The following is a 12,652-nucleotide window of genomic DNA, read 5'->3' on the forward strand; positions in this document are numbered from 1 at the left end:
TCCTGAGACTACATGGAGACTCAAATGAAGCAGTACCCTACTGCTCTCCTTAATACCGTTCCCAGCATTAGGAAGTCTCTTGGTATTCTTGGAGATGGTTAATTGTTCAAAGAATGTCATCACTGCAATGGTGTCTGACATCCTGATTAATGTGTGAGGGAGGCTACCGTGGAGCTGTGCCGGAAAGACTTACAGGAAAATATGTTGCCAAAGCACAGTCACTTCGTCAGTGTTTCCCAATGTGCGCGATGCCCTCCATACCCTCCCGAGTCCCTAGCGGTGCCCTAAGTAATAGTGAGAAATAGTGGGCATACATGCTCATATCACTATTTCACACGGAGGCGTGTGGGCCGCACAAACTCCACCCGTCCCCGCTACTAACAATGCAATGCTAGCTAGCTAATGAAGACTGTGGTGTTGCAGGTCTTTGGAAGAGAGTGATGATCCACATTTAAAGCATGTCAAAACCCTGTGAGAGTTTCAAGGGAGTCTGAGACATTCTTTGTGGCCCTATAAAAGCCACAGGTCGATCTGAGAGACCGTCAGTACAGTAGCAAGGTGGGCCAGCCAGGAAAGAAAGAGAACACAAGAGGCCTTCCAATCCTTTTTGGTGGAACTGGAACTATACTCAAACAAAATCTGATTCTAGAACACACTTTGTAACACACTGAGAACCAAACATGAGAGGAGCTTCCTATTCCCAGAAATCCCAGTCACTGCAGGTGAGTGGCTCTCGAAGCAGTATGCGGGTCCAAAGCCCCTCTCCCTCCCGGTGCCGTGGTTCCTCGTACAACAACAGAGGACGGTCCGGATACCAGGGTGGCAATGCGTCCTCCGCCGTGGAAGTCGGCACAGAGATACACCAGCAGCATGCCAACGAGAAGGAGGAGATGCAGGAGCTGAACGTGAGGTTTGCCGGCTACATCGAGAAGGTTCAGGTCCTTGAACAGAGGAACGCCCAGCTGACTGCCGAGCTCGCCGCGCTACAGGGCCGCTTCAAGGGAGGCCCCACCGGCATCGGAGAAGAGTATGATCTCAAGTTCAAGGAGATGAGGGAGTTGATCGAAGCCTTGACCAATGAGAAGGGAGCTGCTGATATCGAGAGGGGATACATTGAGGAGGAGGAGGAGGTGTGGAGGCTGAAACTGGAAGAGGAGCAGGCACTGAAAGGTATGGTCCCAGTCCCACACTGACCACTGGCTGGAGAGATCTGCTGATCTCGATCGTCTCCTATATTGACATTATTGTATGATGATATAAACCTAATTGTAGATAATATAATGTACTATTGTTTCCATGAAGAACACAGGATTTCTAGCTTTCCTTTTATTCCTTGAAGAATCAAAATTGTCAAATTTGACTACACAATGTTTCTAGGCATACCTTTGGTTGATTGAGATCGCTTGTACTCGTAGGGTTGTATGATCAGCCAACGTTTTGTCTACATACACCAAGTGAACCTGATCCCAATACTATAATAACATTGTTGCTGTAATGTTTTAACCCATCTACTCATCTCCCCCGTTTGTCCATCTCCAGAGGAGGCAGAGATGATCTTGAGGGAGTTCCGTCAAGACGTAGACAATGCCACCCTGCAGAAGGCGGAGCTTGAAAAGCGTGTCGAACAGCTGGTGGCCGAGATAGAGTTCCTCAAGAAGCTTCACGACGAGGAAGTCGCTGACCTCATGAAGCAGATCGAGGACTCCAAGGTGACTGCGGAAATTGATGGCGACCGACCAGACCTGGCTGCATACCTGCGCAACATGCGCGCCGAGATCGAGTCTGTGGCGGCCAAAAACGTACAGGAAGCCGAGAAGTGGTACAAGGGCAAGTTCGAAACTCTCAAAGAAGTTGCTGGCAAGAAAGAGGAGCAGATGAAGTCGATTAAAGAAGAGATCATCACTTTCCACAACCAGGTGACAGACCTCCAGAACCAGATTGATGGGCTGAGGTCACGCAACATGGCCCTGGAGCAGCAGCTGGAGGACATGGAGATGGCCCACATGGATAAGGTCGGAAGCCTGGAGGGCATCATTGCCCAGCTGGAGAACCAACTCTGCGAGACCAAGCTGGAGATGGGCAAGTACCTGGCCGACTACCAGGAGCTGCTGCACATCAAGCTGAAGCTGGACGCCGAGATCGCCGTCTACAGAAAGCTGCTGGAGGGAGAGGAGAGCAGGCTGGGGATATCGGCAGGGAAAGAAGCTTAAGGTGGGTTGGTCACCGATGGATGGGTAACACTAGTGTCCTCTAAGTGGTGCTTTGACGTAGAGCATGAGTTATAGTGAAAGTTGTTTGACTGACTGGCTTTATGGCTTGTTGCGAGGCTAAGCCTTAAAGGAAAATGTGTTGAGATCAGAAAATTATTCTAATATATACTTGCAACACCAAAGCACTGTTCACACTTTCAACACAGCAGAACTAAAACATTTATTATATTTGTAGGTGTCTAAATATCATTCCAGACAGAGAACTTCTAATAAAAAGGTACCCACCATATATATTTAATTTCCATAGTCACTTTCAATTGTGCCGTTTACTATCTGTCTCTATGTACACTGATTCATTCCTCCATATGAAACCTGTTTCTCCTCCATGTAGGAGCGGTCACAGAGAGGACCACCTCAGTGTGGAGACCCACACAGCTGCCAGACTGACCGCCTGAGCCCCCTACAGTCTCTCCCACCCGTCAGCCCTCCCAGACTTACCTGTCCCTGCCAACTTCTCCCTCCACTACCCCATCTCCTCCCGTCCAACCTCCCCCACCCACCCCTTTCAACCCCCCCCACTGAGGCCCTCAGCACTCTACCTTCTCCCCAAGTCCTACCCATCACACCTTCCGCTCCCCCAACCGGCCCTTGTCATCCATCCCCCCCAGTCCTGCCTGACCCTGTCAACCTCTCTCCAACGTCGAAGCACCCTTCTCCTGTATGGTTAACTCCTCAAACAAAAACATCCCCTTTATTTTAATTTAAACCCCGTGACCCACCCCCATTTTATGTAAGATAACTAAAGACGTTTACATAAATGTACACCAACTACTACATAATAAATAAAGCTTGACTTGAGTTCATACAACTGCTGTGGTTTGTTTCTGGTAATAATTTTTAATCTCTTAATAGTTTCCGTCTAAAATGATGACTGGGTTTATTGTCAGAGATGTAGGATCTCTCAACAACCTTGTATTAGAATAACCAAAATCTGACTAGAAATTGTTACTGCACTCTGAAATGTGGTGAAACGCTAAAACATTTGCGCTCAGACTAAATGAAAGCAACAAATACAATGATAATGTTTATTACTTTGAACAAATGCATATATATATTTTTATGTACATGGTAAGATTACACCAAGTCAACCAGGCTGGTCTCAGACTAGACTTAACATAGTAAACGTAAATCCAGGACACTGAAATTAGTATGATATGTGTAACCATACCAAACATAACATAAGACGGGTCACTTAAAGCAAAACTAAAGTAGGGTGCTTGGGTGTGCGTATAACGCAAACATCTAGCAACCCAAAGGTTGCATGTACGAATCTCATCACGGACAACTTCAGCAACTTTCAACTACTTTGCAACTACTTAACCCTTCCCCTAACCCCAACCCTTTTAACCAAACTCCAAGCCTAGCGAATGTAAGCCACAACTAATTTGAATTTGTAACATACGTTTTGTAAATTCTTAACATATTGTAGGTTTAGCAAATTAACTTTTTGCAATTCGTAATTTATCATACGAATTGTAATTCATAACATACAAAATGTAACATACACTAAATGGAGTGTATTGGATTTACGTACAGAATAATACGAAATGCTCTGAGACCAGGTTGAGTCAACGCAAAGATTATTGGGACAAAGGAAGAACATTTGCATTGGATTCCATTTCAGGTATAACAAATTGATATTGCATATCCTTGAACCATTGTGGTGACAAGTTGACACCTCAAAATGTATAGAACATATTTTTCATGATAGGCGGAGTGGCGAGTCAATAACATCAAAACCATGAGCATTCTATACACACTGGTTAGAATGAAGTGGCTCAATAAATATCAACCAACAAAACATGCATGTTGTTCTCAGCAATTTTATTCAACAATGTTGAAAACAAAAGGATAATAGAAAATACTACAAAGTTTGTAACTGACAATACAAAGCAGTTCTGAATAGGTCAGTGTCTGCTGTTCTTCCTCCTCTTCAGAGCCTTCCACTCTCCCTCCTGGGTGGCCAGACTGCCAAACAGTTCCTTCACCTTCCTCTTCCTCTCCGCATCCCTACACACAAAGAGGGAAGCAAAAAAACATCAGGTCATCTGCACATGTAAGAAGTCCATATATTTTCAAGTATTTTTTAATAAAAGAACAGTGGTTAAGCGGGGGATTGTAGAAAGGTGAAGAGCACAGAAGGGAAAGTGGCCAAGGTGGGGCTCAAATACCCTTCGCCAAGGGGTATGTAGTCAGGAGTTGGCAGTGCTACCACTAGACCAGACTGGTATGTGTTTTAGTGATAAGTGTATGTATGTGATGTCATACAGACCTGCCCATGACCTCATTGAGTTTCTCTCGGGCCAGGAAGCGGGTGTCTTTACGGATCTCTCTCAGAGCTCCCTTGAACTCTTTCTTATACTTGTGGTTCAACCTTTCCTTCTCCCTCTCCTCCTTTGTGTTCCCTCGCTTCTTCCCATAGTCCAGCCTGGAATTGAGAGAAGGTTTACAAAATGACTTATGAAGGTGACACTACAGGGGAACATATTTATTTTGTACTCTAATTTTCATAAGAGTTTGTTATACATAAATTAATTCAGTCTCACAATCTTTCTTCAATCTTTGATGTAAGCCAAATGGGTGCATGTGACACTACAAGGGAATACAATCCTTCTCTATCTTAATCTTCAGAGGGGTAATGCTACACAAATAACTGAATTAAGATGAGTCTCACTCACGCTACAATGTTTGGTGTAAACAACTTGAGGGGAATGGATTGAAGATGACATTACAAGGGAATACAATCACTTTCTTTTCCTTTCTTTTTCTCCACACAAATAACTGAATTTAGAGGTTTAACTCACACTTCTACAATCTTTGGTGTGAATAGTTTGAGGGGAATGGGTTTCTTCTTCTCAAACACCAGGAGAGGATGTGACGTCAGGGAACCGGATATGGCCGCAAGGATTTCTCCATGAAGCTCCTGGGACAAGAAGATAAAAGAAAAGTGTTCAATATTAGAACATATATTAGAAAAGCTAAAGCATACAATTAACATCAATACTGAACCAGATGAAAGGTTGAATGTTAAGAAAATATTACGCTAAAACAGTTATCATACACACTGAATCAGCTTGAAGCAAATTTAAAATCAAATGTCATTTATGAAGCCATTTTTACACCCAACAGTGACAACGGGCTTTACAGCTACCCGGCGTAGAAGATTGTACCGTTTTCAGATACATTTCAACATGTATTAAAAAACACCTGTACAAAAACACCATGTGTTAGACAACTTGCACGTCAACAAATCCTACATCAATTGCAACTAGTGGTGAAATAGTGAGCATTTCTGTGAGGGTAAGCAGCTGAACTGAGACAATGTTCTATTGCAATAAGCATCTTGCTAGCCTGTGTGAAGGTCATTCATATACTGCTTTACCCCTATTCCCATACCAATACAGTGAGGGAAAAAAGTATTTGATCCCCTGCTGATTTTGTACATTTGCTCACTGACAAAGAAATGATCAGTCTATAATTTTAATGGTAGGTTTATTTGAACAGTGAGACAGAATAACAAAAAATCCAGAAAAACACATGTCAAAAATGTTATAAACTGATTTGCATTTTAATGAGGGAAATAAGTATTTGACCCCCTCTCAATCAGAAACATTTCTGGCTCCCAGGTGTCTTTTATACAGGTAACGAGCTGAGATTAGGAGCACACTCTTAAAGGGAGTGCTCCTAATCTCAGCTTGTTACCTGTATAAAAGACACCTGTCCACAGAAGCAATCAATCAGATTCCAAACTCTCCACCATGGCCAAGCCCAAAGAGTTCTCCAAGGATGTCAGGGATAACATTGTAGACCTACACAAGGCTGGAATGGGCTACAAGACCATCGCCAAGCAGCTTGGTGAGAAGGTGACAACAGTTGGTGCGATTATTCGCAAATGGAAGAAACACAAAATAACTGTCAATCTCCCTCGGCCTGGGGCTCCATGCAAGATCTCACCTCGTGGAGTTGCAATGATCATGAGAACGGTGAGGAATCAGCCCAGAACTACACGGGAGGATCTTGTCAATGATCTCAAGGCAGCTGGGACCATAGTCACCAAGAAAACAATTGGTAACACACTTTGCCGTGAAGGACTGAAATCCTGCAGCGCCCGCAAGGTCCCCCTGCTCAAGAAAGCACATATACAGGCCCGTCTGAAGTTTGCCAATAAACATCTGAATGATTCAGAGGAGAACTGGGTGAAAGTGTTGTGGTCAGATGAGACCAAAATGGAGCTCTTTGGCATCAACTCAACTCGCCGTGTTTGGAGGAGGAGGAATGCCTATGACCCCAAGAACACCATCCCCACCGTCAAACATGGAGGTGGAAACATTATGCTTTGGGGGTGTTTTTCTGCTAAGGGGACAGGACAACTTCACCGCATCAAAGGGACGATGGACCTTAATCCCATAGAAAATCTGTGGAGGGAGCTGAAGGTTCGAGTTGCCAAACGTCAGGCTCGAAGCCATAATGACTTGGAGAAGATCTGCAAAGAGGAGTGGGACAAAACTGTGTGCAAACCTGGTGGCCAACTACAAGAAACGTCTGACCTCTGTGATAGCCAACAAGGGTTCTGACACCAAGTACTAAGTCATGTTTTGCATAGGGGTCAAATACTTATTTCCCTCATTAAAATGCAAATCAATTTATAAAAATGTTTACATGCGTTTTTCTGTCTCTCACTGTTCAAATAAACCTACAATTAAAATTATAGACTGATCATGTCTTTGTCAGTGGGCAAACGTACAAAATCAGCAGAGGATCAAATACTTTTTTCCCCTCACTGTATATATACACACACACACACACACACACACTCATATATATACAGTGGGGTATTTGATACACTGCCGATTTTGCAGGTTTTCCTACTTACAAAGCATGTAGAGGTCTGTAATTTTTATCATAGGTACACTTCAACTGTGAGAGACGGAATCTAAATCAAAAATCCAGAAAATCACATTGTATGATTTTTAAGTAATTAATTTGCATTTTATTGCATGACATAAGTATTTGATACATCAGAAAAGCAGAACCTAATATTTGGTACAGAAACCTGTTTGCAATTACAGAGATCATACGTTTCCTGTAGGTCTTGACCAGGTTTGCACACACTGCAGCAGGGATTTTGGCCCACTCCTCCATACAGACCTTCTCCAGATCCTTCAGGTTTCGGGGCTGTCGCTGGGCAATACGGACTTTCAGCTCCCTCCAAAGATTTTCTATTGGGTTCAGGTCTGGAGACTGGCTAGGCCACTCCAGGACCTTGAGATGCTTCTTACGGAGCCACTCCTTAGTTGCCCTGGCTGTGTGTTTCGGGTCGTTGTCATGCTGGAAGACCCAGCCACGACCCATCTTCAATGCTCTTACTGAGGGAAAGAGGTTGTTGGCCAAGATCTCGCGATACATGGCCCCATCCATCCTCCCCTCAATACGGTGCAGTCATCCTGTCCCCTTTGCAGAAAAGCATCCCCAAAGAATGATGTTTCCACCTCCATGCTTCACGGATGGTGTTCTTGGGGTTGTACTCATCCTTCTTCTTCCTCCAAACACGGCGAGTGGAGTTTAGACCAAAAAGCTCTATTTTTGTCTCATCAGACCACATGACCTTCTCCCATTCCTCCTCTGGATCATCCAGATGGTCATTGGCAAACTTCAGACGGGCCTGGACATGCGCTGGCTTGAGCAGGGGGACCTTGCGTGCGCTGCAGGAATTTAATCCATGACGGCGTAGTGTGTTACTAATGGTTTTCTTTGAGACTGTGGTCCCAGCTCTCTTCAGGTCATTGACCAGGTCCTGCCAGTAGTTCTGGGCTGATCCCTCACCTTCCTCATGATCATTGATGCCCCACGAGGTGAGATCTTGCATGGAGCCCCAGACCGAGGGTGATTGACCGTCATCTTGAACTTCTTCCATTTTCTAATAATTGCGCCAACAGTTGTTGCCTTCTCACCAAGCTGCTTGCCTATTGTCCTGTAGCCCATCCCAGCCTTGTGCAGGTCTACAATTTTATCCCTGATGTCCTTACACAGCTGTCTGATCTTGGCCATTGTGGAGAGGTTGGAGTCTGTTTGATTGAGTGTGTGGACAGGTGTCTTTTATACAGGTAACGAGTTCAAACAGGTGCAGTTAATACAGATAATGAGTGGAGAACACGAGGGCTTCTTAAAGAAAAACTAACAGGTCTGTGAGAGCCGGAATTCTTACTGGTTGGTAGGTGATCAAATACTTGTCATGCAATAAAATTCAAATTAATTACTTAAAAATCATACAATGTGATTTTCTGGATTTTTGTTTTAGATTCCGTCTCTCACAGTTCAAGTGTACCTATGATAAAAATTACAGACCTCTACATGCTTTGTAAGTAGGAAAACCTGCAAAATCGGCAGTGTATCAAATACTTGTTCTCCCCACTGTATATATACACACATACATACATACAGTTGAAGTTGGAAGTTTATATACACTTAGGTTGGACTCCACACATTTCTTGTTAACAAACTATAGTTTTGGCAAGACGGTTAGGACATCTACTTTGTGCATGACAAGTAATTTTTCCAACAATTGTTTCCAGACAGATTATTTCACTTATAATTCACTGTATCACAATTCCAGTGGGTCAGAAGTTTACATGCACAGTCAACTTAGTGTCTTTAAACAGCTTGGACAATTCCAGAAAATGATGTCATGGCTTTAGAAGCTTCTGATGGGCTAATTGACATCATTTGAGTCAATTAGAGTTGTACCTGTGGATGTATTTCAAGGCCTACCTTCAAACACAGTGCCTCTTTGCTTGACATCATGGGAAAATAAAAATAAAATCAGCCAAGACCTCAGAAAAATAATTGTAGACCTCCACAAGTCTGGTTCATCCTTGGGAGCAATTTCCAAACGCCTGAAGGTACCACTTTCATCTGTACAAACAATAGTACGCAAGTATAAACACCATGGGACCACGCAGCTATCATACCGCTCAGGAAGGAGACACGTTCTGTATCCTAGAGATACTTTGGTGTGAAAAGTGCAAATCAATCCCAGAACAACAGCAAAGGACCTTGTGACGATGCTGGAGGAAACAGGTACAAAAGTATCTATATCCACAGTAAAACAAGTCCTATATTGACAGAACCTGAAAGGCTGCTCAGCAAGGAAGAGGCCACTGCTCCAAAACCACCATAAAAAAGCCAGACTACGGTTTGCAACTGCACATGAGGACAAAGATCGTACTTTTTGGAGGAATGTCCTCTGGTCTGATGAAACAAAAATAGAACTGTCTGGCCAAAATGACCATCGTTATGTTTGGAGGAAAAAGTGGGTAGCTTGCAAGCCGAAGAACACCATCCCAACCGTGAAGCACGGCATCATGCTGTGGGGGTGCTTTGCTGCAGGAGGGACTGGTACACTTCACAAAATAGATGGCATCATGAGGAAGGAAAAGTATGTGGATATATTGAAGCAACATCTCAAGACATCAGTCAGGAAGTTAAAGCTTGGTCGCAAATGGGTCTTCCAAATGGACAATGACCCCAAGCATACTTCCAAAGTTGTGGCAAAATGGCTTAAGGACAACAAAGTCAAAGTATTGGAGTGGCCATCACAAAGCCCTGACCTCAATCCTATATAACATTTGTGGGCAGAACTGAAAAAGTGTGTGCGAGCAAGGAGGCCTACAAACCTGACTCAGTTACACCAGCTCTGTCAGGAGGAATGGTCCAAAATTCACCCAACTTATTGTTGGAAGCTTGTGGAAGGCTACCCGAAACGTTTTACCCAAGTTAAACAATTTAAAGGCAATGCTACCAAATACTAATTGAGTGTATGTAAACTTCTGACCCACTGGGAATCTGATGAAATAAAAGCTTCAATAAATAATTCTCTACTATTATTCTGATATTTCACATTCTTAAAATAAAGTGGTGATCCTAACTGACCTAAGACAGGGAATTTTTTACTAGGATTAAATGTCAGGAATTGTGAAACACAGTTTAAATGTATTTGGCTAAGATATATATATATACATATACACACACACATACACTGCTCAAAAAAATTAAGGGAACACTAAAATAACATCCTAGATCTGAATGAATGAAATAATCTTATTAAATATTTTCTTTACATAGTTGAATGTGCTGACAACAAAATCACACAAAAATGATCAATGGAAATCAAATGTATCAACCCATGGAGGTCTGGATTTGGAGTCACCCTCAAAATTAAAGTGGAAAACCACACTACAGGCTGATCCAACTTTGATGTAATGTCCTTAAAACAAGTCAAAATGAGGCTCAGTAGTGTGTGTGGCCTCCACGTGCCTGTATGACCTCCCTACAACGCCTGGGCATGCTCCTGATGAGGTGGCGGATGGTCTCCTAAGGGATCTCCTCCCAGACCTGGACTAAAGCATCCGCCAACTCCTGGACAGTCTGTGGTGCAACGTGGCGTTGGTGAATGGAGCGAGTCATGATGTCCCAGATGTGCTCAATTGGATTCAGGTCTGGGGAATGGGCGTGCCAGTCCATAGCATCAATGCCTTCCTCTTGCAGGAACTGCTGACACACTCCAGCCACATGAGGTCTAGCATTGTCTTGCATTAGGAGGAACCCAGGGCCAACCGCACCAGCATATGGTCTCACAAGGGGTCTGAGGATCTCATCTCGGTACCTAATGGCAGTCAGGCTACCTCTGGCGAGCACATGTCCCAGTTCTTCCAAGGCATGTCACCCACTGAGCATGTTTGGGACGCTCTGGATAAACGTGTACTACAGTGTGTTTATCATTTCTTTTTTTCTACTCAAAACCACCCGCGGGCCAGATTGGACCCCCTGCATTAGAATTAGACAAGAAGGATCCATCAAACGCATAGTGGTCTCTGACTTGTGGTCAGACTTGCTTAGGTGGAAGAAACTTAAAAACTTGCACCCACAGTGCATTCAGAAAGTTTACAGACCACTTCCTTTTTTGTTACGTTACAGCCTTATTCTAAAATGGATTAAATTCATTTTTTCCCCTCACTCTACACACAATACCCAATTATGATAAAGCGAAAACAGGTTTAGAAATGTATTAAAGATGAAAAACAGAAATACCTTATTTACATAAGTATTCAGACCCTTTGCTATGAGGCTCGAAATTGAGCTCAGGTGCATCCTGTTTCCATTGATCATCATTGGAGATGTTTCTACAACTTGATTGGAGTCTACCTGTGGCAAATTCAATTGATTGGACATGATTTGGAAAGGCACACACCTATCTATATAAAGGTCCCACAGTTGACAGTGCATGTCAGAGCAATAACCAATCCATGAGGTCGAAGGAATTGTCCGTAGAGCTCTGAGACAGGATTGTGTCGAGGCACAGATCTGGGGAATGGTACCAAAACATTTCTGCAGCATTATAGGTCCCCAAGAACACAGTGGCCTCCATCATTCTTAAATGGAAGTAGTTTGGAACCACCAAGACTCTTGCTAGAGTTGGCCGCCCAGCCAAACTGAGCAATTGGGGGAGAAGGGCTTTGGTCAGGAAGGTGACCAAGAACCCGATGGTCACTCTGACAGAGCTCCAGAGTTCCTCTGTGGAGATGGGAGAACTTTGCAGAAGGACAACCATCTAAGCAGCACTCCACCAATAAGGCCTTTATGGTAGAGTGGCCAGACAGAAGCCACTCCTCAGTAAAAAGGCACATGACAGCCCGCTTGGGGTGCACCTAAAGGACTCTGACTATGAGAAACAAGATTCTCTGGTCTGATCAAACCAAGATTGAACTCTTTGGCCTGAATGCCAAGCGTCACGTCTGGAGGAAACCTGGCACCATCCCTACGGTGAAGCATGGTGGTGGCTGCATCATGCAGTGGGGATGTTTTTCAGCAGCAGGGACTGGGAGAGTAGTCAGGATCGAGGGAAAGATGAACGGAGCAAAGAACAGAGAGATCATTGACGAAAACTCACTCCAGAGCGCTCAGGACCTCAGACTTGGGTGAAGGTTCACCTAATAGGACAACCCTAAGCACACACCCAAGACAATGCAGGAGTGGCTTCGGGATAAGTCTCTGAATGCCCTGGAGTGGCCCAGCCAGAGCCCGGACTTGAACCCGTTCGAACATCTCAGGAGAGACCTAAAAATAGCTGTGCAGCGACGTCCCCATCCAACCTGACAGAGCTTGAGAGGATCTGCAGAGAAGAATGGGAGAAACTCCCCAAATACAGGTGTGCCAAGCTTGTAGTGTCATACCTAAGAAGACTCAAGGCTGTAATCGCTGCCAAAAGTGCTTCAACAAAGTACTGAGTAAAGGGTCTGAATACTTATGTATATCAGTTTCTTATTTTTAATACATTTGCAAACATTTCTAAAATCCAGTTTTTGCTTTGTCATTATGGGGTAGTG

The 12,652-nt window shown here is 43.9% G+C and overlaps 2 protein-coding genes across 3 annotated transcripts in view; one reads left to right on the forward strand and one right to left on the reverse strand.

The window, feature by feature from the left end:
* Nucleotides 1-536: 536 nt before the first annotated feature.
* Nucleotides 537-3,075, forward strand: LOC121582718 (vimentin). Of its 2 annotated transcripts, XM_041898758.2 has the most exons (4): nt 537-1,170; nt 1,540-2,211; nt 2,446-2,487; nt 2,602-3,075. In XM_041898758.2, the coding sequence occupies exons 1-2, from the start codon at nt 681-683 to the stop codon at nt 2,208-2,210; spliced, it is 1,161 nt and encodes a 386-aa protein (XP_041754692.2). In that variant the 5' UTR covers nt 537-680; the 3' UTR covers nt 2,211; nt 2,446-2,487; nt 2,602-3,075. The 2 variants fall into 2 exon arrangements, with proteins under 2 accessions (XP_041754692.2, XP_041754693.2); XM_041898759.2 differs by lacking the exon at nt 2,446-2,487.
* A 1,000-nt stretch (nt 3,076-4,075) lies between these two features.
* The window catches only part of nop14 (NOP14 nucleolar protein homolog (yeast)), a 40,625-nt gene continuing 32,048 nt past the window's right edge, over nt 4,076-12,652 (reverse strand). The window contains exons 17-19 of the mRNA XM_045225215.1: nt 5,075-5,193; nt 4,543-4,698; nt 4,076-4,280 (exon numbers count right to left, since the gene is read on the reverse strand). Coding sequence (XP_045081150.1) covers nt 4,178-4,280; nt 4,543-4,698; nt 5,075-5,193 — 378 coding nt within the window. The 3' untranslated portion in view covers nt 4,076-4,177. The remainder of the gene's footprint in view (nt 4,281-4,542; nt 4,699-5,074; nt 5,194-12,652) is intronic.

Source organism: Coregonus clupeaformis, chromosome 15 (genome assembly GCF_020615455.1).
Source record: "Coregonus clupeaformis isolate EN_2021a chromosome 15, ASM2061545v1, whole genome shotgun sequence".
NCBI lineage: Eukaryota > Metazoa > Chordata > Actinopteri > Salmoniformes > Salmonidae > Coregonus > Coregonus clupeaformis.